Source organism: Colletotrichum jinshuiense, chromosome 1 (genome assembly GCF_051148585.1).
Source record: "Colletotrichum jinshuiense chromosome 1, complete sequence".
Classification (NCBI taxonomy): domain Eukaryota; kingdom Fungi; phylum Ascomycota; class Sordariomycetes; order Glomerellales; family Glomerellaceae; genus Colletotrichum; species Colletotrichum jinshuiense.
The window spans coordinates 3,532,049-3,557,879 of record NC_139302.1 but is presented as its reverse complement, the minus strand read 5'-3'; the positions used below and the strand labels follow the sequence as shown (position 1 = coordinate 3,557,879).

Here is a 25,831-nt window from a genome sequence, read left to right as displayed (position 1 = left end):
CGCCGGTCCTTGCGGGGCGGCCAATCACCGCGGGGGGTGGCTTACACGGCGTGCGCCGTTCCAACTTCACACGTCCGGCTTCAGGGCAGGTAGGCAGGGTATATCGGATCTCGCCATGGCGCCCTGGCAGGGCGTCGCGATTCTGGAACCCTTTCTGTTGAATGGGGAGGGCTTGCTCAAAGGGAGGAGGGCTACTACATTCGTGCAGAGAGCAGTTGTCACATCGGATCCTTTCGCTTGGCCCCCCCCCCACAGGAAGGGGAGGGGTTTGTCTGTATCCTCTCACTCGAACGTTGAGTAGTACTGCGTTTGATGTGCTGCCAGCCCGGCATCTTTTTTGTGGACTCTATCTGGATGCTTGCCGTGCTTGCGTTCCTGGATGAGTGTGCCCCCTTCCCCCATGTCTCCAATCTAGATATGCATATAATCTTCGCTACTTATTCTGATTCTCCCAAGCCGTAACCGTCATAATTCATGCCGCTTCCTTGTCACATTCCAGAAGCAATGCCCTGTGATCTCCCGTATTATGGGGACCCATCCAACCATGGCCACGCCTCCCCTCTCCTGCCCCAGACATTCTCACCGGGGAAGGCATGTGGCCCCCGTCTGTACGACGCGGTAAAGCCACCCCTCCCTCAAACAGCAACCTGTCGGGCACCAAGCCCCGTACCCAGGCCCGTCGGCACACCCTCATCGACATCCATCTCGTACTCCAGCTCCCTCACCCCGACCTCGGCCATGACCCGCTCGACAACGCTCTCGAACGCGTCCCTCTCGATGATGGCCCCGAAGTGGATGCAGTCCACCACCCCGCAGAACTCCCGCTTTAGCGCCTCGATCACCACGTCCTCCATCAGCACCGCCGCGCCGTACCGCGCCGCGAGCTCGAACCACGCCTGCACGGGCGTCAGCTCGATGTCGCCCGGGTTCAGCGTGCGCGCCAGCGACAGCAGCGATTTCAGCGAGAGCGCGCTGCCCGCGCCCGTGTCGGCCGGCCAGGAGTGCGTCGTGGTGTTGGCCTCGCCGCGGCGGATGGTGCGGTACACGCGCTGCGGGGCGCTGGACATGCACATTGTCGAGGCCATCATGGTGTGGCCCGAGGCGGCTTTGCAGGAGTCCCCGTGAGAGGGGAACTGGCGGGGGTGGAAGTGGTTCCAGCAGATGTGCTCCATTCTGGAAGGGGAGGGGAAAAAGGTTAGCACGTATCCTTTTTCGTCCTCAGGGGTCGAGGGGAAACAACAGGGGGGGGGGGGGCTGTAACTTACGCAAGGATGAGGTTGATGGCGATGATCTCCTGCTCTGGGGAGAGTTGGTCCGGCGATGTCGGCTCTGAAGACGGGTTGACCAGGGTCGGTGACGAGGAGGCGATCTGGAAGCAAGGCGTGCCAAGGGTGTCGTCCTTGCGCATCGTGACGGTGATATCGCCCATGTCAACGTTTCCGAAGAGATCGACCGGTGGGTACGGATCGTAATCCACCGTTTGAGGCTGATATGCCTCCTGAGCCCCTGTAGCAGGCTGGGGCGGCTGTTCGTATTGAGGAGGTTGCACGTCCACTTGTTGCTGCGGGGTTTGGTACTGTCCCGGAACATAAGGCGGCGGCGGTGGTAGCATCTGCACCTCTCCCCTCTGCACGCCCACCTGGCCCTCATGCTCCTGGGGCGCAACCCTCACTTCGGCAACCACGACTCCCTTCCCCTTGAGCTCGCCAGGGATCACCAGGCCCCTGGCTCTCGCGGCCCCTCTCATTCCCTCGTTCTCGCGGCGATAAGCCAGCACCTCCTTCTCGGCGGCGGCGATCATGTCCCTGAACCGGGAGACGTCGAGCTCGAGTTGCTTGATGTAGTTTGCCTTACGCGTGCGGTGCTGGACCTGGGCCTTGCGGACTTGTTGCCGCCTGAGCTTGGCCTTTTCAGTGGACTTTCCCGCGGGGGTGACGGAGGACGTGGGCTTGGCTGGAGGGAGTTAGTTTAGATTGCCGGATATGATTCGAGCGGGTGCAGGATGAGGATGGGATGGGATGGATATAAATAAGAGATGAGGCGGTGTTGAGAACGTGAACATGGTTATGTGTGTTATAGCAGCCGGGGACAATTTGCTGCCCCTATATGTGTGTGTGTGTGTGTGTGTGTGTGTGTGTGTATGTGACTACAGATTTGATCGCCGAATGGAGATGTGATGATTCCAGAGGCCAAGCCCCGTTTCGGCATGATCCGCGGTCAGTGAGCAGCCGTGTACGCATTGGGAACCGGGAGACGTTGGAATCATCGGAGGAAAAGTGGACGTGGGGACAACCCCCGGCTCACGCTCGTGCGGTTCAGCATGACTGTCCGGGAACCGTCATTGATCCCACCACACCCACCAACTAGACTAGCGGCAGGATACGCCACGCGGGTGCTGCGAGGCGATGAGGAATCATTGGAAACACGCGCCCAGCGACAAATCAAATCGTATCCAGGGTTTAAGACATGGTCTACCCACACAAACACCAACTGTCATGGTTCGTCTGGTATGTGGTTTTCCAGGAGCCCTTACTGACACTCGTCGATTGAGACACGGCGCCATGGGGCGGGCATAAAAGACAAACCAAAACCGGAATCATGGATCCCAATTCGGGGAACTGACTGGCGGTGGGAGAAAAGATTGAAACTTCGGGCGTGAAGGCACAGGGAAGGGGGGGTGAAAAACTCACATGGATCCGGTTGACTCCCCTCTCCTGGCACCTGGGACGAATGGCCCGCGGCCAACGACGGCGACGATGATGACGACGGGTGAAAAGGTACTTCGCTCACAAACTGCAGCCTTCCCGCCCTCTCATGCTCCTTTTCTTCCCTCCAGTATTCCGTAAAGGAAGGCCGGTCAAGGCCATCACCGCTCCCGTTGACGGCTGTTCCCCCGTCGGGTTGTTGCCCCAGCTGCCGCCCCTCCCCCGCCATCGCCGAAGCCTCACTCTGCAGCCGCGGCTGATGGTCCGCCATGTCCGCTCACCGCAAAGTGTGGCAGAAACCGCGAGACGACGAGAAACAAACTGGTCAAAAGAGTAAGTGGTGGTGACGACAATGATGATGAATAATGAGTTTTGGGGGGCCCGGTCCAATTGCACCTTCGTTGCTTTTGTGTTCGCAGTCCCGGCTCTTTTTTGGTGATGGGAGAGACGCTGAAATGTAGGGGTCGGGGGATTGGCTGGACTTAAAGATGGGCGAATTCCAAATTCCCATCAATTTTTTTTTAGCCTCCTGCACTTAGGGACCTCTGATTCTCTCCGAGTGGTGGCTCGAGGGAATGCGCACCTCAGCAAACGAGGCAGGGCTATTGGGGGTTGCTGAGGGGTTGGTTTTGTTAAGACACAGGAAGCGGAGAGGCGCCTACCCAATTGAAGGAAGTGCAAAAGGCGCCGGGCGGACGGCGGCTCCACGTGCTTGGCTCGGATACGCTCAGCTGCATTCGATGCGGTGCGAGACATCACTTCCTTCTCAAATCAAACCCGACAATTTGTCACTATTGAAAATCCGGCATGCAGTAAAAGCCGCCGAAGAAAAGACAGATCGCTGAAATGGCTTTTATTTCATTTTGCAATACGGGATGAGATGGTCCCTCACGCATTGAATGCTACTCTGACTCTCCGCGCAGCCTCGAGGGCGGGGGAAATTGCCTTTCATCCAGTTCCATCCTCGACATGCTCAGGACCTAATCACGCCCAACGCCTTGCGGGAATCATATAATCAACGCCAAATTGGCCCAGATTTCGCTTTTGTTTTGACCGCCCAACGCCGTATTATAATGCATTCTGGTCCTACCTTGGGACCCCTCAATCGTCATCCTCATCCTCGCTGGCGGTAGCAGTGTCTTCCTCGACATCGGTATCCGGGATGTTATCCTCGTCGTCGTCATCGCTGTCATCATCGGCCGTCATATTAAGACCCGGGACAGCTTGGTAGTGCACATAGTCGTCCTGGACCCACCGCTTGCTCACAGGCAGCTGGTAGGGGTCAAAGGGAAAGTAAGGGTCGAGCTGGTATGCCTCCTCGTCTTGGGCACCGGAGCCCGTGTCTCTGAGAGCACCACCCGTGCCGTACGTGTCTGACACGAACTGTGACAGTCTGATCCGCTTGTTCTCTTCGACTCGGGGGAAAATGTATAATAAACCGAGCTTGTGTGCCAGCGTTGCAAACTCCTCGACAATCGCGGGTGCGCAGATCTTGAGAGGGTTCATTTTGCAGTAAACACTCGCCGAAAGTTCTTCTCTCATTCCTTGCATCCACCCCAACTCGTGGCCCAGGTACGATGCGGGGTCGTCTCGGTCGACAAACTCAGGCGTAGACACGATCAAGTCCCGCCATCGGAAGCAGAACATGTAGAGCGCGGCTTGTACTTGGGCATAGTAGATCTGGTGTCGCCTCAGATCCGGTCCGCGGGCGTCTGGGTCATGCTTGAGGCGGTAGATTTGCATCTGCTTCAGCAAAAGCGCAAACACTGTCCGCACCAGATCGGACGGGACATGGGCGCCTCGTGCCATGAATCCGGCCAGGTAGGTTGCCGCCGCCTGTCGCACGAAACTCGGTCGGTTCTGGGAGCCAAAGATGTGCATCAAGCTGCCGACGAAGGTGTCTCGCAGGCGGGCCGACATCTGGCCAAAGTGGAAGAGCAGGAATTGGGTATGCCGGGATTTGTACGTTGGTAGTACAATCTTTCCAAAGGACTGCACGAGCAGGGCGTATCGCTCCCATGCTTGATCCGAGTCAGGGTTCTCGAACAGAGGGGTATAATGGTTGAACAATGTGTCGAGAATGGCGTCCAGCTTTTCAACGTTGCCCTTAACAACCCTGATCTTCTCCTCCTTATCGTCGAAGTCCGAGTCGTCGCTGTCGACAGACTCGTCGTCGCTGTCCTCGTCCGAAGCGTCTTCGTCGCCTTCCCATGAGCCTGTGCCCAATGATTTTCCAAGCGCGTATGCAACTGATGCGGAGAGATCGTCGTCGAGGTCGTCGAGATCCGTTTGCATTTGAACATCAATCTTAACCAATCGTGACAGCAAAACGTCGACAATTTCGAGATCCAGCTCTCCAGCATATTCCTTCAGTCTCAGGAGGTTGTTAACGTATCCTACAAACATTCTCTTCGGGTCGTCGTCGAAGGGAAACTTGGTGTCGAGAAGGTTGCGGAGAACGGGCGTGGCGGCGGGGAACATTTGGAGGAGATACTGCAGGCCAGTGTGCAGCCGCTCACGCATCGTAGCACGACTGACGGGAGGGAAGTCGGCGACGCTCCATTCGGATTGTCTAGACTGGGAGAACTTCTCGACGATCATGGACAGCACATGCGTCAAATAGGATCCCTGAGCGCTAACCAGGGCCGCAAGAAACTGGATGTAAACCTTGAAGAAGTCCTCGTCTCGGCCCAACCACGAGACCTGGAGCACCGTCCTAACGAGCCCGTTGCAGGCCTTGTTCTTAAGCAGGGGGACGCAACTGGTCAGCGCCAGCACGTAGCCCTTGAGTTCCTGGGGCTTGAGGGTGTCTTCGTCCTCCCCCGCGACCGGTGGTAGGTACCGCTGCTTGTCGTTGGCGAAGATCTCCTTTAGCATGTCGTAGTCCTCGTCCTCCCCCATGAGGTGCTCCTCCAGCGCCTTTCTGACTTCCGTGTTCACCTCGTCCATCGACCGAGTGCCGAATTCGAAGACGCTGTTGTTCATTTCGTTGATGAGGACCTTTCGCCTCTTGGTCGGGCTAGAAGGCGGGTCGGTCGCATCAAAGTCCAATTTCGCCTCATCAGCTTTCCTTCGACCGAGAACAGTAGACGCTTGCCGCAAAATACTCTTGATGGGTGTCGCCGTCCTCGGGGGCGGGCCAGACCGATGTCTGGAAATGGGGGTAAAGGGTCGCATGGGATCGTCTTGTGTGGTGGCCAAGGCTCTCTAGGCGCCGGGGATGGCAGTTCGCAATGAGGCTGGGCGACTGGCTATTCTCATCGACTGGTGAATGTGTTCCGCGAGGGTTTGCAGAAAGATCTCATGCATGTCTAGTCCTCTTGCGATAGCGGGCTTCGGGTCGATTTCTCGTCCTCGAGAATTAGCTGGCTTGGGGGTGGTGGTGGCCGACCGATTATTCCATGTGGCGGTTGGTTGCCTGGGAAAGTTTCGAGATCAGTGAGGCGCCGCCAATACTTTTTTCTGCGAGAGAGGGCGGCATTACGTTTTGTTTGGCTACGCCGGGGAAAATTTTGAGACTGGAGGGGCTGCGCACGTGCCTCGGCCAGGACGTACGTGGGCCACTTCAGCTTCAGGCACTCAAGACCCCTGGAATGGCCCTGGACCGTGCACAATCGTTCACAACGGCCTGGTGGATAGGGAAGCCTATGATGACGTCCCCTCTAATTGGATGCCCATTAAACATTTATTTCTCTGCTTGTTGGAAGCCTTGTTTGCAGGTGACCAGTATCAAAAAGTTGGGCTTGAATTACTCGCCGGGGAGAGTTCTAGGCCAAATCAATGGACCGGACTGAACCGAACCATGTGCAACGGAACTGGAATTAGAAGCTATCTAAAAGTGCTGTAGCTACTGTGCTTTGGAGACACGGGCCGGGTCCGCTCCAAAAGCTCGATGCTTGCTGAACTGCTCTTTGCCGACGCCTCAAGACCGCCGCGGGGTCTGGCATGGCTAACCGAATCGCAACGCCATAAGGGGGAATCTATCAAAGAGTCGAAATGGTCAAAGATGAAAACAAGCCCCCCTCATCTGGTCCACACTTTTGGGTACCCCTTTCCGCTCCCCTTTCCCACTTGGCTTGATCCCTGAGGCCCTCATATACATCCGTATGCCTCGTCCAATCCTTTCCAGAGGTGGTCTGACATGCCTAGCCCCGTACTAATACAAACTTGAACGTATGTCCAGGTATCGTCTTTGGTCGGGCTTGGGCTTCGTCAAGTCGCGCGACCAGTACATATACGTCGAGAGGAAATAAGCGCCTCTCCAAAATCCTCGCTATCCACTCAACTGATGAGACGGTTACTGGTAACCATCGGCGCCGCCAGTGCCGTTGTGTCCGGTCTGCGCGCCGTACATGTAGCCCTGAGCGTCGGCGCCTCCGTCTCCCTGCTGGGCACCGAGGACGTTGTTTTGAGGCTCGGCCTGGAAGCTTCCCGATCCGGTCGGAGGGTTGGCGCCGTAGCCGCTGCTGCCGGGGCGGTGAGAGCTCTCTCCTCTGTTAGATTGGGATTGCTGCTAAACTCGTTAGCTGTGCTGAACATCTTGCGCGAGGATAATGCAATGTCGAGCATAATACGACGTCAAGCTATACGTACTTCTCGGTACTTGGAGAGGTAAATTTTGAGGGCCTCTGCGTAGTTCTCAAATCCAAGGGACGTCATGGCGAACAGGATGTCTTCTCCGTTCACCGTCTTTCGCTTCTCCTGGTGGCACTTCTCCGAAGCTGTCATAGGTTAGGCTCTTCATTCTCGAACTTGCCATATTGGCACATGGGTGATAGCCGTGAGCAAGGCAAGCATACCTTCACTAGTGATGAATGAGATGAACTCGCTCACACACTCCTGCATGCATTCTTTTGCTTCCTTGGCAATCTTTGCGTTCTCGGGGAGCGCATTCTTCATGATGCGGGCGACTGGAGCGAAGTTTCGTATGTTAGCGTCAAGCTCATCATATTTCTCGGTGGCAGAAGCGCCATTTGCTTCTGGCGACGTTGGTGACGAATCATGAGACATGGTCAACCTGTGCACTCGCTGCTGCCGCTCGCCTTTGTAGACGCCTTGGCCGACCAAGAGCGGTAACAACAGCGAGCAGTAGATAGAAGCGAATGACGAGGGAACAGACTAATCCGATCGAATGGCCGCCGTCATAAAGCTGATGGTCGTGCAAAACCAAGCGTCCAAAGATCCAAACATCATCGTCGTTGTCGTCGTCGTCGTTGGGGAAAGGAAGTATGGCTTACCATTGGCTATGGGCAACCAGCGGTCCTGCTCCTTGACCTCGAACTCATAGGTGAGGCCACCGGATTGTGGGTCTTGAGGCTCGTTCATTTGTTCCTCTTCCGGTGATTGTACACCTTGGTCGACATCCTTGGGAGGAGATTGGGGGGAGTCCGACATATTTGGCTACCTGCAGCGGCTGCTGGCGTTCTTGTAATCTGCTTGGGCTCTTGCAGCTCGCACACACGACGGGTTTAGGATGATGTGTCCCCTGACACGTTGCAGGTCCGTAGGGCTTGCAAGTCTCGCGGCTTAGCTGCAGAAGTGTGCGTCAATCCTGCCTTGAACCCCTCGGCTTGTTCTGGGATGGATTATTTTTACTCGCGATCCCCTGGCAGGCCCTGTCTTGACTTCAGGCTATGACGGATCTTCCTGGGGTGGCCTGTCTGCTGTCTTGCCCGGGTAGAGTTGGGACAGAGACTGGGAAAAAAGCGGGAAGAGGGTGGCTGCGTTTGCGGGTCCCACAGGAATGACAGTCCTCTAGTCCAAGGTAAGGGTAGCGTCGACCTGGCTAAGGTGCTTCTTGATCGCCCTGCTGCAGCTGTGGATATGCGCGCTCCTCCGGGTTGGTGCTCGATGCTCGGCGCGGGTTGACCTGTAGGATAGAAGGCGGACCAGTTTTACGAGTCGCGATGGGGGGCAAGGCCCAGGTCGAATCAGGTAACCTTGAGGCGAGGTAGGTACTTGTGGTGTTCTAGGCGGAGGTGTGGAGGTGCGGAGTGCTGCGTTGAGGAGGCGCGTGGGCAGCTGGACCTGGTACAGTATGAATGCGAGTGTCGTCGAGACTTTGGCCGAGGTTTGGGCGCGCAAGAGTTGACCTGTGGTTACACCGGTCGATCGGACGGGAAAGTCGTGGTAGCGGAGTCAAGAGGTAACAGCTGCAAAGGCGCGTCAGAGAAAGCTTCGCTTGGCCCGAATAGGACAGAAGAGACGGGATGGGGCGTGGGACTGGTGGGAGAGAGAGAGCAGTGTGCGAAGACCAGCGCGTGTGGATGGGGAAACATGGAGAGGGGGCAAAGCAAGTGCCGTCGACAAGGGCTTGTCCGTTTTTTCCTTACATTTCTGGGTGTCTGAGTTGTTCAATCGAGGTCGCAACAGAGCCTAACAATGCGCCTTGTATAGAGGATGCACCTGTACTTGTTGATGGCTGCAAGAACGTGGGGTTTGCAGAAGGGAGAAATGGAGGGAAGTGGGCAAAGAAGGTGCGGTCAACAAAGAGGCCGGCGCATTCAACACAATAACAAGGCCAAAGTCCCTCAAAGTCGCGTAGCCCACCACCCGTTTTATCGATAACAGGGGCGGTACTTACTCGGGCTAAGCCCTACAGTGAGGCCGCCAGGTATCTGTCAGCGACACGGCCCCGTCCAAGGATTAGCGTGGTACTTCCAACCCCCCATCACCCGACGGGGCTCCCTAACAGACGCGGCTGAGATATGCGCTCCAAACCTGCGACTGCTTTCGCATTCTCCATTCCGCGCGCTCGGATGTCCTTCGGCCGCCAGTTCGAGCGTCTGACGACATGATCCATTCTGAAAACCCGTCAGACCACAAAGCGCCGGAAAAAAACGCAACCCGCCCGATGGAGACCAGGATTTGACCGTCCTCGATGGGTTGTCAAGAAGACAAGAAGGATGCCCTCCATCCTTCCCGGCACTCCCGCCCACAGAGTTTGATGTGGCACCGCATGCAATTCATGCTGTATCAACACGGGCTCGGTTTATCCAGGCCATGCTCCCCCGTATATGAGCGGTGTAGGCGGCAAGAAGCCACTAGGTTCATAGGAGGGTAGCAAGCACGACTACCTTTCGAACGCCAAGCAGTGTGCATGTAGCACGACAGACGAAACGGGACGGGGAAGTAGGTTCCTGTTTTTGTTTTCTTGCAGACATGCTGATGGGATTGAGGGGGGGAATGAATGACGACCGCCCAAGAGATTCAACAAGCCGACCTGGCGAGGTATCGCCCGCAACGGGCGTCGTGCACGAAGCATTGCAGCCTCCATTGCTGGGAGAAGCAGTCTCGTCGTTGTATTTGTCGGCCGCGCGACGTTAGCAAGTTTGTTTGCTTGTTCATCGCGGCATAATCGAGAGGGAGGGCGACGGCGCCGCTTGATTTGACAATGGCACCGTCTGGAGTAAACAAGCCGTCCAACCTGTCATTTGTCTTTCTCGACATCGCCCCCAACCTAGCCGGGACAGTCAGGCACAAGAAGGCTGACGGCAGCCTAAGGAGCGCCCCAAGTGAAGATGGTTTGGGCCGAAACTTGCGCCATGGTTGGTTAGCAGCTGCTTGCCTCTTTAGGTACATTCATCTTTGGGATAGCTCCTGTATGGGCTGCCTAAGGAGCTTGGGGACGAGGCTGCGCGACACGAGCTCAAATGGAGCATCCTAGGCCAATAGAAAAATCTAGCGGCTTCCCGTTCCCATGATTGGCACAAAATCCCTCTTGGGTACGTCAGTTTCCTCTCAGCTGGCCGTTTGCCAGCGAAAACGCGGAGAAATTCTTCCAATGTCCTCGAGGAAGCATCGGCCACCAATCGGCGACCTATCGCCCTACATCTGACCCTGCATGCAGCGCTGGGCATACTAAAAGTACAACCGCCAGCGCCCAGCCAGTCCTGTCATTTTCGGTCGGGCTCCTTTATTCTGTCGGGAGCCAATAACCCTATTATTGGGTTGGGCTCGGATTGGACGACATCTGCTGCATCCAAAAGACCACCATACCTGTCCGATGCATTGACTTCTCTCATCTTTCATAACCCCGGTCTGGATGGTGCAGCTCTCACCCCTCCCCCTCCCTCCCCCTCCGCGAGAGGGGTACGACATTCGGGCCTCCGTGGCCGCTGCGGGTGAATTCATGTCACAGGCGAGAGGGTTGCATGTGTTGGCTGTGCTTCTCTCGTTCTAGAGGCATTGACAACTCAGAGCCACATCCTGCCACCCTGGTCATCTTCAACCTTGCCGAGATGCACCGGGCCGGCCTTCACAGTCGCCATGAGACAACGACTGCCCGATATCATGATCGTAAGGTTGCGAGACCGCGGAAACAGGTATGAATGCCTACCGATGCAGGTCGCGGGACATTACATGCTCTCAACGTCTCTGGGGCTGCTGTGCGCTATGCAGGAAGCACTATTGTCAGCCTGCACTCCTCTTCGCTACATCCGCAACTTTGACCACATTAGGCACGTCATGATGCCGCCAGCCCACATACTGAATGCGATCGCCTGCCTGCTCAGTCGTACCAGGATACATGCAACTAGAGAGTGCCCAAGGATCTGTAGAGTGGATACTGCCCGCGGGATGCCTCCCATATCTGGGTCATGGCTGACCACAGCTGGAATGTCACAGATGCGAAAGAAGTATGCCAGCATGCCGCCTGTTGGGCACCAGCCACGGGGCCATGGTATCACGGCTGTAGGAACATCCAGGGTAAAATTGGTCCATCACCGCAGGTCACATGTCTTGTCCCCCCCAGCAATTACAAATCGGATGTCTCCGTTTCGACCAGTTGTGCCGGACTTGATTGGTGCACGCAGGATAACGCCTGGTGTTTCGGTAGGTATCTTCTCGTTGACGGCCGGATGGGCCGGCCCGTCGCCTTCACTTCGCCCGCCTCCCCGAGTGGAAACCGTTGCGTTGCAGTTGCTTCATGTTCAAGGCCTGCAAATTCACGTGGCTGAGTATCGCGGCCGGGTTGTGAAAAGAACCTAAGGAGCGAACTGCCGTACCAGGACGTCGTGACGCCCACACCACTCGTCATTAGGCCGCATAAAAAGTAGCCAGTAAGCACGCCTCGTCAATCGGGTCAATCTCAGCCAGCCATGTGAACCGCCAAATGTACAATCACTTCCACGGGGTGGTGTGTTAGTCTGACGACCTCAGAGTGAAATCTTGTTGGGCACTGAACCGCCCTTGCCGCTGGATCTATTGCTTCTTACATTGGTTTCTCTACGGTGTTGACCAGCACATTGCTACCACCACACTACTAGCCTGGCCTCTGTTTGCAAGAGGCATAGCTGAGTTAGCTTTCTTTCATGAAGCCTCGTCCATGAGCATATTCGATGCCGCCTCCTTTTTTTGTCGCTGTAAATGTTGCGAACACTTCGGTGTCTCATACCCTCTTGCAATCCTGCAGAAACAGCCCAGATCCTGAGAGTAAGAGACCATCAGCGAGACCCGGAATCACTGGGCATCCTAGATCAGCCGGTCCAGAACTCATTCGCAAACGACAAAGCTTTGGAACAGCGACAGCAGACACGCGGGGCCAAGTCCTTAGCCACGCTTCGCCCCACCGAGTTCACATCCGAAAATCGGGTTCTCCAGTCTCTCAGTTTTGGACAACTTGGACATTGTTCTTCTTCTGTAATCCGGAATCATCAGCCAAGTCGCCCCTCGATGACGTTGGTGGGACAGAGGCATATCACAAACCTTCCACTTCTCCAGCTCGTCCTGCTTGACCTTGTACTGCTTGACAAGATCCTCCAGAACCTTCTTCAACCCCTCCGAGTTTGTCGTCAGAGCGGGCATGACGTCCTTGACGGTCTGCTCCATCAGGACTCCGTTGATCAGGCGGAAGCACTTGCGGTCCTCGGACAACGGCTGCAACGTCTCCAGCACAAGCCTATGTTGAGTCAAGGTAAATCGTCAGAATGAGCGGTGTAGAGTCTCCGAGTTGGGTTTGTGTGAAGAGCGGTGAGACCGATGTTGGCACGAGAGGACCCTGATACCCGGGCTCGAAAGAACCTCATGCGCCGCGCCAGGGGGGATATCCCGCGATCCTACGGCATGGGTCTCTCACGTTGCGCCGACCGGCTGCTAGGAGTGAGACTCGAGATACGTAAAGAGATGAGACGCACTTGTGTTCCTCGGCTTCTTGCTCGACGTCGCCGATTTTCTGGGCAATCTGCTGCAGCGTGTTCTTGTAGATGCCATACTGGTTTTGCAGATCTGGATGCATTTAGTACGAAATGGCGGGGTGTTGCGGATATCTCTGGCAGGGCCAGAGCTCCGGAAGGAGAGAAATCACCAGACTTTACTAACCTTGCTGCTTCCTCTGATTTGCTACTTGGGCCGACATTGTGAGAATAGGTCGGGCGGACCTTCAAATCGACGTCGATGTGAGGGGAGTTGGTGAGATTGATTTAGTCGTGAAGAAAGTCCAGAGTTCACTCAGTGAGGGACAAGGCCTGAGGTAATGCCCTGCAGCAGTGACCGACTGCAGATGGAAGTTCTAGAAGGGCACTTTGCGGTGGTCCGAGCTTTTGCCGTAGCGTCCACCCACCCACCCTAGTTCCGTAAATCCAAAGCCCGGCGCGCTCCCCACCAGTGGCCTTATCCAATCCCTCGCAGCCCATTTCACCCAGTCGCACGAACCCAGCATCTTTGCGCCTTACACCACGTCAAACGCCGACACGAAATCTTTGCACAACACCCTCCGTCTCCATCTCCACGAGAAAAACCTACAGACCGTGCCAATCATGCATCCTCACTTGCACACCAAGGACAACTTCGGTCAGTAACAGCCGCCTCTCTACTATTCGCCCCCAGTTCCATGCCTTTGCGATTGATCGCCACTCCAATTTACAAAGGGACTAACCCGGTATTTTGTCCACAGAGTGCGAAGACATCATGGTCGCCCTCGAGGAATGCCACGCCAAGGGCTTCATGTTCAAGTCCTTGGGCGGCTGCAACGATGCGAAGGACAAGGTCAGCGAGTGCCTCAGGGGCGCGAGGGCGAGGCGTACCGAGGCGAACAGGGCCGCGGCGCGGGCGAAGAGAGAGGAGCGCGAGAACAGGATAAAGGAGCTCAACAAGTCGCTCGGTCTCGAATAGACAGCAACAATCCACCATCTCGATCGAACGAAAACCTCGCCCTCGGGGCGACGTCTAGACAGCAGTCCGATGAGAGGGCGGCTAGGCATTGTACTATATCACGAACATTCGCAACTTCTCGAATTTGGCGACGGACACAGGCGGGCGGAATACCAAGGTTCACAAAAAAAGCGATTGCTGGGTTGGGCGTCCTACAGGGGGCCAAACTGTACCATGACAAGGGGGAAAACAAACCGGGGAGCTCGGCATGTACGGAGAAAAAGAGCAATTCTTAACCCTAGGCTGATGTTACAGGTTACATCTCTCCTCCAAACTCATACAATTCATTCTCCTTACGATTCCTTTCCATCTGGGTTCTTTCGAATCCCTTACAGTTTGCTACGGAAAGCATTGCCAAAGGTGTACAGTCCGAAGACGGACAGGACGCTCAGGAGGATGGGCACGGGCTTGCGGAGGCGGATGGCGCGGGGGATGGCGGAACCGCCGAGGACTGCGGAAGCGAGCAGACTGAGCTCAACGCCGTAGGGTTCGCTGTTCTGGATGCGGTAGCCGCCGAGGCCGTCTGCGCGGGGTTGTCAGCCGAGATGGCCCCAGGCAAGTTGGGGATGGAAAAAGAGAGCGCCAGGACGGAGGAAAATAAAAGGTTGTTACATACAGATCAGGCCAACGCTGACCCCAGCGACGATGGAGGGGACGGAGCGCGTCCTGGCGTAGCCGATGATGCCGCCGACGGCGGTCAGGGCAGCAAGAACGTAGGAGGGGGTCTGGAGGTCTGAGGATGCCTGCGCATAGGTGTCTTTGTCAGCTTCATATTCCGCTTTCGATGGCGGCTTAAGCAGAGTTACCGTACCATTTTGAAGCTTTGTATAAATAGTCGAATCAGATGTGCTGAAACTAAAGTATTTTCGGTTGGTAGTGCAATTGGTTTAAATTGAATTGAAGAATGGTGGTGATCGCGCGTGGTATAACGAGGTATGGGAGTTCCGATGTGGCTCGGTGCCTCGGGAAGTCTAAGCTTCGGCCTCCCACCCACCAAGAAGCAGAGCTAAGAAAGAGATGATCTCATCCGCACCCATTCTGACTAATCACGAGCTTTCGTCTCCCAAGCAAAGGGACCACCTACCCCAGATTCGTGGCTTGGCCCCTGTTCCTCACCAGCCACATCACCTGACCCACGTGGCTTCAAGCTTTCGTGTCCTCCAGAGAGCTCCAGCTCGAGCACCACCACCTCCCGCTGCGCTGTAGCTAATATCTCGGGCGACTTCTTCAACTTCGGTCGACAACCCCCGAGCCTGACGACCATACCAAATCCCCCCAAAACAACACAGCCCCACGAACGATAAAGAAACGATCACAATGGCGCCCAAACGCACCGCCTCGTCCCAAAAAGCCGCCGATGCTCACGTAGCAGTACCCCCCTCGGCGCCCGCAGGACCGACCGCTGCCGCCGCCATCCCGGGAACCATGACCTCGCAGCCCAAGGCCGGCCCGGCTTCGACAGCAAAGGGCAGCGGCGCCCAGAACTGGGATCAAGTCCTCGCCAACATCTACAACCACTACGTCAACAACACCCCGCAGCGCACGAAGCTCATCGACGTCTTCATGGCCTTCCTCGTTGTCGTCGGCGCGCTGCAGTTCCTTTACTGTGTTCTTGCGGGCAACTACGTAAGCCTTTTCTGCTCTGTTCTTCTTCCTTTGTGTATGGGGGTTGCAGGAGGAGCTCTTTTTTCGTGGGAGAGCATGGGGGAAATGAGAGAAACGCTCGCGACGGAACAATGGCACCAAGGAGGGGGACACGCAAATGAATGCTTGCTAACTGGTGCCTGATAGCCTTTCAATGCCTTCCTCTCCGGTTTCTCTGCGACTGTTGGACAATTCGTCCTTACTGGTAAGCCAAATCCGACAGCAAAACCAATGTCCAATGGCTAACAAGAGCCGCCAGCATCTCTGCGCATTCAGACCACCGAGGCCAACAAGTCCGACTTCCCCTCTGTATCACCCGAGAGGTATGCCCAGTCCATTCAAGAAAGGTAACATGAAGCACACAAACTAACCTGACTGCAGAGCGTTCGCCGACTACGTCGCATGCAGCTTGATCCTCCACTTCTTCTGCGTCAACTTCATAAACTAAATGTCACTAACAAGCGAGGCTGAGCGCCAATGCCGAACAAAATCAGGGGGAGTTTGTTACAAAGTGGAAGCTGAGAACAGGCGGGGGAGTAGAGTGTCAAGAGGGTATCACAAGCCCGGTTATCGCATGAGCGGGAAGCATGGGCATGCGAAACGAATAAAGCCATGTACATTACACAAGCAGGCGTTGCATGACAGCACGATAGATGTCCAAAGTAGAGAAAAAAAAAGTGCAATTCTGGGAATCATCATGAAAAGGGACCCAAAAAGTCTAGTCTATAAATATCGTTCCCCGTAAACCCCCGAGACACCTCACTCGCCACCATCCACCCCGGCCTTCTCGTCCTTCGGCGACCCTATAGAGCCCGCTCTCGGCGGCGGCGGCGGGCCTCCTGTCTTTGGAGGTGGCGCAACGGGCGTCGCCCTCCCGCTAGGCGCATTGTCCAGCTCCCTACTCTTCTTCTCCTGCTCCTTGAAGTAGTCGTCCATAAACTGGTTACCGCCATGGCTCCTCTCCTTCTTCTTCCTCGTCGTCGCCGTGCCCGATGGAGGCGGCGGCGGCGCAGCGCCAGCATCCACCATCTGCGCAGGCACCAAGAAATCACCCCCTGAGGGCGACAGTGCACCCGCCCCAATGCCGCCAGCAGCTGCGGGCACAAACAGATCCGGCTGTCCGTCGCCTCCCAGACCCCCGTAAAGCCCGGCACTGGGGTCCTTCTCCCCGTCAAACATCACATCCCCGGGCGCGTGTACAGGCTCGTTCAGCGGCGCCGGAAGACGATGCAGCGCACCGTACCCCAGGACACATCCCAGAGCGCCTTCACCGCCCCATTCGCGAGTGGGTTGGATCGTCACCTCGCGCGTGACATCGTATTCGTTGTTATACACGTAAAGCCGCAGTGGGCGGCCAATGTGGTCTTCCACGAGCTCGCTCAGCCCGCCCTCGCCGTGGAGCGCGCCCTCGGGGCTGCCAAGGATGTAGTCGCCGTACGGCAGGAGCCCCGCGGCGTCGGCAGGGGAGTTAGCGGCAACATCCAGGACGTGCCAGATGTTTGCCGCGACCGCGAGGGGCGTCCATTGCAGGGAGAGGCCGATGGAGGCGGTGTCGTGGGGGACGGTGGTGTGAAGCTCGCGCGTTCGCTGGCCTTTTGCGCTCCAGAGGCCCAGGGAGAGGGTGCCGCCTGCGCAGTTGCGGACTTCTTGCGCGAAGAGGCTGGGGTCTGGGTTGTCCTGTTGCAGGGTCTGTTAGTCTTCTTGGACTTTACGAAGCGCAGCGGGAGGGAAGAGTGAGGGCAGAACCCCACTCCATATCGCCAGTGAGAGAGGATGATGCGGCGAGGTCACGTACAATAGGGCGACCGTTGATTCCAACGACAAAGTCAAACCAAGGCTCAACGTTTAGTTCGAGGTTCGTGTTCCGCAGGACCTGGAACCCGAAGGATCCCTCGCGGTTGTTCTGCTGCGTCGGTTGCTGCCCGTCCAGGCGGGACATGAAGCGGTTCAACGCATTGAACATGGTGTCGCGCTCAGCACTCAAGCCAAGCTGTGTTATTCTTTTGAGGAGCTGAGTAAGTGGCTTGATTCGAATTTCTGAGCCCGTGCCGGTGTCAGCGTTCGTCGGTAGTTGAGATATTCGGAACTTTGGGTAGATGCGTTTACCCAGATTCCCCCCTCCGTTTGGAGCAAGCTGTCATCCAAGGTACCTGGCCCGGACTTGTCAGCCTTGCAGGTGGTCCAAGCTCTTTCTGCGCCAGTGGATCGGCGATGTGGGTCATTGGCTTTTAGCTCGATCTTTCTCCTACAGCCTCGTTCATCTCATTTTCATCGTGTGCCTAGACGTCTATTACATATTTAGTCCACAATGTGATGTGGTCTCAGTTATCCTGACCAAATCAACTGTGAATAATACCAAATAGGAAAGTTTGGGTCAACGAAAGAGGTTTGTGTCCATCCCGCGCTTCATGCATCGCCCCCCCCAAGATGAAGGCCGCTACCAGACTCCCCCTAACGGATGAGTGCCGTCACTACGAGTCCAAGGCCGAGGTGCCTTGGGACCTCCAAAAGTAAGCACCCCCCTTCGTCCCGTCACCAAACATCAACATACCTCGGTGGCTAATAAAACTCATCAGATACTTCTCCCAGCGTTACTCCCTCTTCTCCTGGTATGACGAGGGTGTCCGCCTCACAGACAGCGCCTGGTTCGGTGTGACGCCCGAACCACTCGCAAACACCATCGCCAACGACATGTACAACACCGACGCCTCCAAGAAGGTGCTCATCGACATCTTCGGTGGCGCGGGCGGGAACACCATCGCCTTCGCCCTCTCAGCCCGCTGGGACCGCGTCATCTCCATCGAGCGCGATGCCGCGACTCTGGCATGCGCCCAGCACAACGCCGAGCTGTACGAGGTCGGCGAGTACATCACCTGGATCCACGGCGACTGCTTCGAATACCTCGATAAGCTGCGCAACCGCCCAGAGGAGCTGAGCGAGGAGCTGCGCGTCGATTTGTCCGAGACTGTAGTGTTTGCGTCGCCACCCTGGGGTGGCCCCGGGTATACGACCGCTGAGGTGTTCGATTTGAGCAAGATGGAGCCGTATAGCTTGCTGCAGCTTTACGAGGCGTGTAAGCCCATGGATCACGCGCTATACCTCCCTCGAAACAGTGATATCAGACAGATTGCGAAGCTTGCCCCGGAGGGGGAGAAGCTCGAGGTGGTTCAGTACTGCATGGAGGGGGCCAGTAAGGCCATGGTGGCATATATACCAGGTGCATTGAGTACAGCGAAACCAACCTCAAATTGAATTTTTATTCCGACCAAGTTCTCTCAGTCGAATAACTGTAGCATGCGATCCCTGCTTTTACAACGCCTTGACCACGCTACGCTCGTCGAACAAATCCTTTAATAGCCCCTTAATGCAAAACTCCTGATCCAGTGGGGCCATCGCATATGTCGACTCGAAAGCGAAAATGCTGAGCTGCCCAAAGAATGGCCGCAAAATCTTCCCGACCAACTCATCTTTCCTCTCGATGCTGACTTCATCGTTGATTCCACCTGGTCCCAGCAGAGGCCGTCTGTGTGAGCTGCTAGTCGCCAAGTGCGCCGCCGGGGTGCTTCCGAGGGATGAGCTGACACCCATAGTGCCGAGCTCCTCTGAGAGCTCATCCGCAAGGGCAACTGGCTGATAGTTGCTAGATCGATAAACCGCGTCGATAGTGTCGGTAACAAAGAGCCACTCGTGAAGTTGGAAATCATCCGGCGCAACACAAATGAGCAAGTCAAGCAACTTGCACGCCTGTAGAATCGAGGTGTTGTTGTAGGTGTCCGACGCAGAGCTGTGATCAGCAGCAACGACGGACGAGATCGCTGCATGGAGCTCGGCGTTGATGACAGGCCACATCATAGCCAGGTGAATGGCACTAGTCTTGACTACCAGTGCGCGGACAAGCATGTAGATTTCTGCTCGTGTAGTTGAAGAAGGCGACGAGGTAGCCGTGGCGCCAAGAAGCTCCACCACCTTGTCTAGGATGGTCGGAAGCTCTGCAACGAAGGCATCCTCGTTGGAGGCGAGCACCAGAGTAGCCGTGCGACGAAGGTTGAGCTGCGTCCTCCGATCTGCTTCCAGGCGTGCAGAAGTGGCACCGACACCAAAGACAATACCGGCCGTTGTAGGCGGGGTCATGCGGCTCAGAAGTTCGGGCATGCGCTCCTTGTCACTGACAGTCCATTGTCTCAACAAAGGCAGCCAGTCGCTTCGCACCAGATCAATGTTTGAGTTGAAGAATCTTGCGTCATTGAAGGCGTCTCCCACATCTTTCTTCCACGTCTTCTGGTTATTCGGCAGCCTGGACAATTCCTGAAGCAACTCTAGTGTGTTCTCAGACACGGTGTCAGGGAACGACTTTGCTCTGAATGCTGGGCTGATGACATTTGTCGAAATGGTGCTCGCAGCAGACAATACACGGTCCGTTTCGACCAAGATCTTCGGAAGATTTGGCACAATTGAGGCTAAAATCGCCACCACATCCTCAGCCCTATCGAGGACGCTTACCAAAGAGATCGTGGCGGTCCGGCGAACGCCGTCGCGATTCTTATCTGACTTTTCATACGATGGAGCTGTATCTGCAAATGACATGGGCTTGGTTGTGAAGATTGCGGTAAGGAGCCGAAGGAAGAGATCCTGGTTGTGATCAGCAATGCATTAGCAAATGGGACAGGGGTACCTACACCAAGCTCGCGCCTCATTTTCCGCTGCTCTCCGAAGTTGGTATTGTCAACCTTCTCTCCAAGAATGGCTGCGAATTCCAGCAAACCCGGCAATGTCTGTCGGTGTGGGAATGGGTTTGTGAGCAGGTCGCGCAAGAACGCCATGCAATCAAGCCAAATCTCATCCATCGCGTCGTCTTCTAGGGAGCGGGCGTACTCAACCAAGAACGTAACGAGGTCGATGTCTTGGAGAGATGTTGTCATGGTTGATTTTCTTGAAGCGTCCAAGGCGCCTGGGTTCGTCCTACTATAGATCGCATTGAAAATGGCTGGAATTGTATGTTTCGGCCGAGAGCCATCTAATGCTGGCAACAGGTTGAAAACTTCTGACTGGGGAGCGGGCGTGGTTATGTTGATAGAGCTCCGCCAGATGTCGATGACCGTTTCGAGACATTCCAATGTCTCAGCCGCGAAGAGATGCTCAAGGAGTCGCCTTGCCCGATTCCTCATCCGAAGAGACGTATAATTGAAAGAAGCGACAGAAGTTGTGTCCTGAGCATTCGCGTCGCTGCCTTGGCCCCATGACCAAATGGTAAAACAAATGCGAACAGCGTCTTGGAACGCAAGGTTGACAGTGAGTCTATCGTTTGCCGTAGCACTTCGCGTCTGCGGTGCGTCTGAGTTAAAGACACCAGAGACCATATTTCCGAAGAATCCTGGCTGCTGGTCCGGGCCCTTGACAACTTGCGTCCTAGCCTCCTCAACCAGAAGCCGCTCGTGTGCCCGGGCCAGAACTTGTTCCAGAGCGTTGAGCAGAGAGATCAGCGTGGACTCAGGGGCGTTCCATCCGTCCTTCTTCGAACTCCCATTGTCTCTGAAAATAGACTGCAAGTCTTGAAACGTGTTGGAAACTTGCCGGCAAAGAGTCTCAACGAGGGGAATGAGAACTTGGAATATGGTATCGGAGTAGAATGGCAAGCATTCAGTCAGGAAGCTGACCCAGCTATCAAGGACACTGCGACTGCTAGGTGAGCTCAGGCCGGCCCGAAGGCACTTGAGCAGGTTAGGCGGCGGGCTTGTTGGTTTTGTCTCTGACTGTGTCGATACTCTGAGGCTCTTGGTAGGATCCAGGCTCATTTTTCTCTTCTCCGATGAGGGAGAAGTAGGAACATCAGCAATTATGATGTCTCGAAGCTTCAGAGCATCAAAAACGACGTCCAAGAGGAGAACTTGGACGTAAGGGTCAGATCCGCTGAGCGACTGAAGAAGACGTTCAGTAAGGACGTTTTCCAAATGCAGGCTCGCAAGAGGCTCAGCATAAGGGTTTAGGAGGATTTGGTGCATGACAGTTAAGGCATAGCGATGAAGCTGATTAGCCCGGACTCGAATCTGCTCCTCCGCAGGTTCGTTGTTTCCAGCGATGCACCGCAGGCAGACATGAATAAAGACCTCTTGCATAGAAATATCGCCTTCATGGCCGGCTTCTACGGATTAGCACGAGTACATGTTGGGAGATTCATTACACTTACTCATCTGCGCGACATCCGGATGCCCGCCATCAACTGTAATCGTCGTCGATGCCAACACGGCCCAGATTACATCTGGGGCCCAGCGGAAAACATTCGACAGTGTTCTCAGGTAATAGAGACAAAGATCCAGGTCATCATCGGCTGTGAATGTCGTTGAACTGGTTGAGGCCGCGGCCGAGCCGATCTCACGACTTGCTCTCAAAAACTGAAGAGCGGAAAACTTCCTCACGAAGAGAAGAAATAGCCTGGAATTCAATTAGCGCCTCGAGTGACTGCATCGTAGACCACCAGCAGAACTAACTTGTCAATGCCAACCAAGCTGTTCAGCCATCCCTTGACAGTCATGAATAGCTGGGTTCGTTCGTCCAACAGCGCGTCTAGCATGAGAAAGAGGGGCCGGGTCAACATGACATCGTAATTCTCTGACCCAGCTAGCCGGATTTGTGGGGGTTTCTCTATCATGGGCGTTTTAGAACCCCTTCGCTCTGCATGGGAATCCTGCAAACTATGGGACCACAGAACGCTGAACCGGCGACCAGCGTCTGCTGGACGTGATGCAAAGGATCCCTGGATGTCATTCTCGATGATTAGACTGGCAAGCGCGGCCTCTATATCTCGGTTTTGTGATGTAAGAGCAGTCTGGAGCTGCCACAATGACCTGACTGTTTCGACATGATACTTTGGCTCTGACGCCGACAAAAACTCCCAGGCTTGCTGGACAAGGGGTGTGACAAGTTCGGTCAAGTCCGGCAGTTCTATGCGCTCCGCAGAGTAAAGATGGGCTGAGAGGTAAAGAATTGAATTGAAGGAGGCGAATGGTAGTCCGTCAGAATGTTCCAGGCGCTCATGAAGACAGGATAGCAGGTAGGCCGTGTCAAGAGGGTAGACAGTCGGCTCTTTGAGCAGCAGGGCAGTCAGAATCCTCCCTTTGGCGCCCAAGCTTGACTCCGATTCGGGGTGCTTCAAGCCTTCACAGACAAGCTGGCCTGACTTTTGCAGTAAAAGCTCGCCAACCTCGACGGGCGAAAGGGGGACATGGACTGCGTCGAGGTTGCCCTGTTCCTCGACGTAAAACGACTTTATTCGTTTCAGGATTTCAACAGCAGGGAGCGACGCCAAGACGCCGGCCTCCATCGTTCTCTTCGATTTGCCGGCGGTCGAAGGCGGGAATGCTCGCTCTGGAATGAGGTCCAAAACGGCCAGGCAAATGTGCAACGCCTCCTCTGTAGTTTTGCGCGAACCTTTCTGTGGGGAGCCTGCTTGCTCTCTCTCTCTAGTGTCTTCTAGCATGCAAAGAATGGACAGAGCAGTGAGTGGCGCATGGATTGTAACCATTTCTTCCTCGCGGACGTTGAAGTTGGCCAAAATAAAATTGGTCAGGTCGAGCTTGTCAAGACGCTCCCTTTCTGTCAGGTTTCCTGGCCCGATAGCTTGTGCCAGTAGGGTGACAATTTCGCCATAAATCAGCCCACTCTCAACACCATCGAAAAACACACTGGCACTCCGAAATACTTCGTTGAAGTCGGCTTTGCTTGGCGACTGATCCCTGTACTGCCGGACGCTGTTAACAATGGGGAGAAATACTTCGGGGACAACAAGCCCGCCAATCTCCCATCGATCCATTAGTGACAAGCAAATTCTATACGGTCTCGCCTTTTCTGCGGGGCTCAAGTCACGATCAACGTTGATCATGCTCAAAAGAGCTCGGGTCAAGGGTTGAAGTCCATGATCCTCAAAGTAGCTCGTCTTCGATGCAAAGTACGAATGCTGGTGGTCGGGTGAGGATGGCGATTCGACAACGCTCTCGTTGTCGGTTGGCGCTGGGTCTGGACCAAGAAACCATGCCCAAAGCCTCCTGTTGAGACTCATATCTCTACGAATCACAACACCGACGGCCGCACGAAGGAGGAGCTCCAAGTCTCCTGGTTTAACACTAGTTTGCAGAACCTTGGAGTGAAGTGGAAGGTGCGTAACCAAAAGGTCCAGGAACCCGCGCTGGATCAGCAGCTGCTCGTCTGCAAGGCCGGCAGCAAAGGAACGCAACAGCAGCCCTGGCTCCGGTGAAGTAACCATTTGTGCGAGTTGTGCAAATTGCTGTTCCTCCTGAACACTGTTCTTGATTGCTTTTCCTTGTACAACCGGCTCGCCCAACTTGGGCAGATTCCTCACTAGGTAGGCCAAGGCTCCGGCTCTGCGGCTGGAGCCCGTGATAGAAGCCAAGAAGAAGCATTGCCAGAAGAAGTCGTCGCCAACTGAATGGGGCCCATCCAGCTCTTCGCTGTCCGCGGGACGAATGGCAACCTTGAAGCTATCCATCAATCGTAACGTTCGATCGAAGTCCTCGCTGGTTTCGTCTTCGAGGCCGGGCAAAAGAGCCAGGACAACAGACTTCATGGCTGGTCGAAGTGACCTGGGGTCGAGGGCGAGGAAGTAACGCTCTAGAAGATCGAGAAAGGGTGACCGGACGGATAAAGAGGCAAAAGAGAGAGTTGAGGCCAGACCGGGAAGATACAGGGGCAGGTCTTTGGACAACCCATCTGTGCCTATCGCGGAAAATATGTAGTTGTAGACTTCAAGTGCTTTCTGGTGTACGCCCGAAGGTAGGGAGGGATTGAGACATTGCGACAGGCGCTTTGCGACAATGGCTTTCGAAGGGATGACTGTGGTCGAGGGGTGTCGGGCTTGCAGTGCCTTTGCAGTACAGTCAGTCTTTGGTCTATTGAAGAGTAGTAAACGCTCGGAGGGACTGGCAGACCTTTAGCAGGCGGTTCAAGAAGGAGATGTAGTCTGCCCATTCCTGCAAGGCCGTCTCGAACAATGACAGTGCTCTCTCGACGCCGGATGCGTATTTACGGTAGTGCTTGTCCTTTATCGGCGCCTCCTCTATCACCAGAGTTTAGTGTTCCTTCGGCCATCACACTTTGTAACAGGGGTGCTCACCGGCGCCGAGTTGATTCCTCCATTGGCGCGGGAGAGGAGACTCGCGGCCTGAGCTCTCGGGGGAGACAGACCGTCGGCCAGAGCCAGGCTCAAGGGCCATGATTGCTGAGAGGGGGCGTTGGTCGGACGAGTGCAAACATCAGTCTATTCCGGTTCGTTTGTAAGGACGGTGTCGCGGGCTCATTGCTGCTTAGCCCTTCACATCTGCTGGCATACTCTTCGCATCGCTCGTTGAACAGGGGCGAAGGTGGGTGTGGTGAGCTCGAAAGGCTACCATGTCACCTTCCAGACGACAGGTGTACAGTGGGGGCACCCTGTAAGCTCCCGAGCTTCCCATTGGATGAACTATTTTAGCGACCGTTCCCGCCTGGCGAGGCTGTCGCAACCCTCACTATCAGCTCTCAGATAAGGCACCCAGCGGAATCGACAACGTCATCAAGCGTCGATTTACACGGTGCCTGCAAATTGTGGGTTATTCCTCGTCCCGCCTCTTTTCTGCTCTCATGGAAGACCTTTCTGCAAACGCCCACCTTTAGGCTTTGTGATATGGGACTAAGTAGAATATGCCAATTGACAAGTGAGCCTGGGAGCATTACTCTTGTTTCCCTCCGCCTGGGCTTTGATGCCTGCAAGGCTTGATTACATGCCAAGACCTGGTCAGGTTTCTATTCCATTTCTGATGCTCTTGGCCTACTTCTCAACCATGCTTTCCATGAACAATGCTGCGAGACACCTCGGCTTCTCTCAAGGCCAGACCAGTTGATAAGTTAGCTGAGGTAAGCTGCGACAGTTTAGCGGTAGGCCCCCGCCGTAGTGTATTAACGGAGCTTCTGCCTATCCCATGGGATTCGCAAATCCCATACCGCCGGTGCTCCCCACGCCGGACCATTTGGTCGGCTTCGGCGAGGGGGTGGGCCTAGGCTGGCCTTGATTAGCGGACCGTTCCCACTAATGAGGGCTGCCGTACCGCTAAACATCGGCACCCCTCCTATGCATCATCAGCAGGCCTGCTTTCTCGGGACAATCTCTTTCTCCAATCCTCCAAACCCTCGTGCTCCCTTTCTCGATCTTCAACCTCCCTACAACCTGGTTCAGGCTCCCGAATGCCCGAAATGGCACCGTAAACTCGGGTAACGGACCCCAGCCGCAAACAAAGTCTGCATACCTAGTGCGCGCCGTCGCCACGCTCCTCAATATTTCCGGAACACCC

General features: G+C 55.5%; 10 protein-coding genes across 10 annotated transcripts; 3 read left to right on the top strand and 7 right to left on the bottom strand.

Annotated features, from left to right (window-relative positions):
* Positions 1-635: 635 nt before the first annotated feature.
* Positions 636-2,976, bottom strand: EsH8_I_000893 (bZIP transcription factor; the record flags this gene model as incomplete). The annotated part of the gene is made up of 3 exons (XM_083268306.1): positions 636-1,173; positions 1,266-1,953; positions 2,691-2,976. The coding sequence occupies 3 exons, from the start codon at positions 2,974-2,976 to the stop codon at positions 636-638; spliced, it is 1,512 nt and encodes a 503-aa protein (XP_083118744.1).
* An 830-nt stretch (positions 2,977-3,806) lies between these two features.
* On the bottom strand, positions 3,807-5,882 carry EsH8_I_000892 (rDNA-binding RNA polymerase I transcriptional factor; the record flags this gene model as incomplete). The annotated part of the gene is made up of 1 exon (XM_083268305.1): positions 3,807-5,882. The coding sequence occupies one exon, from the start codon at positions 5,880-5,882 to the stop codon at positions 3,807-3,809; it is 2,076 nt and encodes a 691-aa protein (XP_083118743.1).
* A 1,120-nt stretch (positions 5,883-7,002) lies between these two features.
* On the bottom strand, positions 7,003-8,099 carry EsH8_I_000891 (histone-fold-containing protein; the record flags this gene model as incomplete). Its single annotated transcript, XM_083268304.1, has 4 exons — positions 7,003-7,215; positions 7,299-7,426; positions 7,505-7,615; positions 7,943-8,099. 4 exons carry the CDS (start codon positions 8,097-8,099, stop codon positions 7,003-7,005), a joined length of 609 nt encoding a protein of 202 aa, XP_083118742.1.
* A 4,210-nt stretch (positions 8,100-12,309) lies between these two features.
* Positions 12,310-13,059, bottom strand: EsH8_I_000890 (tubulin-binding prefolding complex subunit GIM4; the record flags this gene model as incomplete). The annotated part of the gene is made up of 4 exons (XM_083268303.1): positions 12,310-12,342; positions 12,411-12,603; positions 12,839-12,929; positions 13,023-13,059. The coding sequence occupies 4 exons, from the start codon at positions 13,057-13,059 to the stop codon at positions 12,310-12,312; spliced, it is 354 nt and encodes a 117-aa protein (XP_083118741.1).
* A 400-nt stretch (positions 13,060-13,459) lies between these two features.
* Positions 13,460-13,814, top strand: EsH8_I_000889 (COX assembly mitochondrial protein; the record flags this gene model as incomplete). The annotated part of the gene is made up of 2 exons (XM_083268302.1): positions 13,460-13,493; positions 13,597-13,814. 2 exons carry the CDS (start codon positions 13,460-13,462, stop codon positions 13,812-13,814), a joined length of 252 nt encoding a protein of 83 aa, XP_083118740.1.
* A 368-nt stretch (positions 13,815-14,182) lies between these two features.
* EsH8_I_000888 (transmembrane proteins 14C-domain-containing protein) lies at positions 14,183-14,667 on the bottom strand (the record flags this gene model as incomplete). Its single annotated transcript, XM_083268301.1, has 3 exons — positions 14,183-14,376; positions 14,470-14,596; positions 14,665-14,667. 3 exons carry the CDS (start codon positions 14,665-14,667, stop codon positions 14,183-14,185), a joined length of 324 nt encoding a protein of 107 aa, XP_083118739.1.
* Positions 14,668-15,170: 503 nt separating this feature from the next.
* EsH8_I_000887 (dolichyl-diphosphooligosaccharide-protein glycotransferase) lies at positions 15,171-15,945 on the top strand (the record flags this gene model as incomplete). Its single annotated transcript, XM_083268300.1, has 4 exons — positions 15,171-15,479; positions 15,645-15,702; positions 15,757-15,820; positions 15,879-15,945. The coding sequence occupies 4 exons, from the start codon at positions 15,171-15,173 to the stop codon at positions 15,943-15,945; spliced, it is 498 nt and encodes a 165-aa protein (XP_083118738.1).
* Positions 15,946-16,256: 311 nt separating this feature from the next.
* On the bottom strand, positions 16,257-17,460 carry EsH8_I_000886 (GRASP55/65 PDZ-like domain-containing protein; the record flags this gene model as incomplete). The annotated part of the gene is made up of 2 exons (XM_083268299.1): positions 16,257-17,174; positions 17,293-17,460. The coding sequence occupies 2 exons, from the start codon at positions 17,458-17,460 to the stop codon at positions 16,257-16,259; spliced, it is 1,086 nt and encodes a 361-aa protein (XP_083118737.1).
* Positions 17,461-17,924: 464 nt separating this feature from the next.
* Positions 17,925-18,749, top strand: EsH8_I_000885 (RNA methyltransferase; the record flags this gene model as incomplete). The annotated part of the gene is made up of 2 exons (XM_083268298.1): positions 17,925-18,007; positions 18,074-18,749. 2 exons carry the CDS (start codon positions 17,925-17,927, stop codon positions 18,747-18,749), a joined length of 759 nt encoding a protein of 252 aa, XP_083118736.1.
* A 57-nt stretch (positions 18,750-18,806) lies between these two features.
* On the bottom strand, positions 18,807-24,721 carry EsH8_I_000884 (Dopey, N-terminal-domain-containing protein; the record flags this gene model as incomplete). Its single annotated transcript, XM_083268297.1, has 6 exons — positions 18,807-20,126; positions 20,174-21,633; positions 21,682-21,926; positions 21,983-24,372; positions 24,437-24,564; positions 24,622-24,721. The coding sequence occupies 6 exons, from the start codon at positions 24,719-24,721 to the stop codon at positions 18,807-18,809; spliced, it is 5,643 nt and encodes a 1,880-aa protein (XP_083118735.1).
* Positions 24,722-25,831: the final 1,110 nt, after the last annotated feature.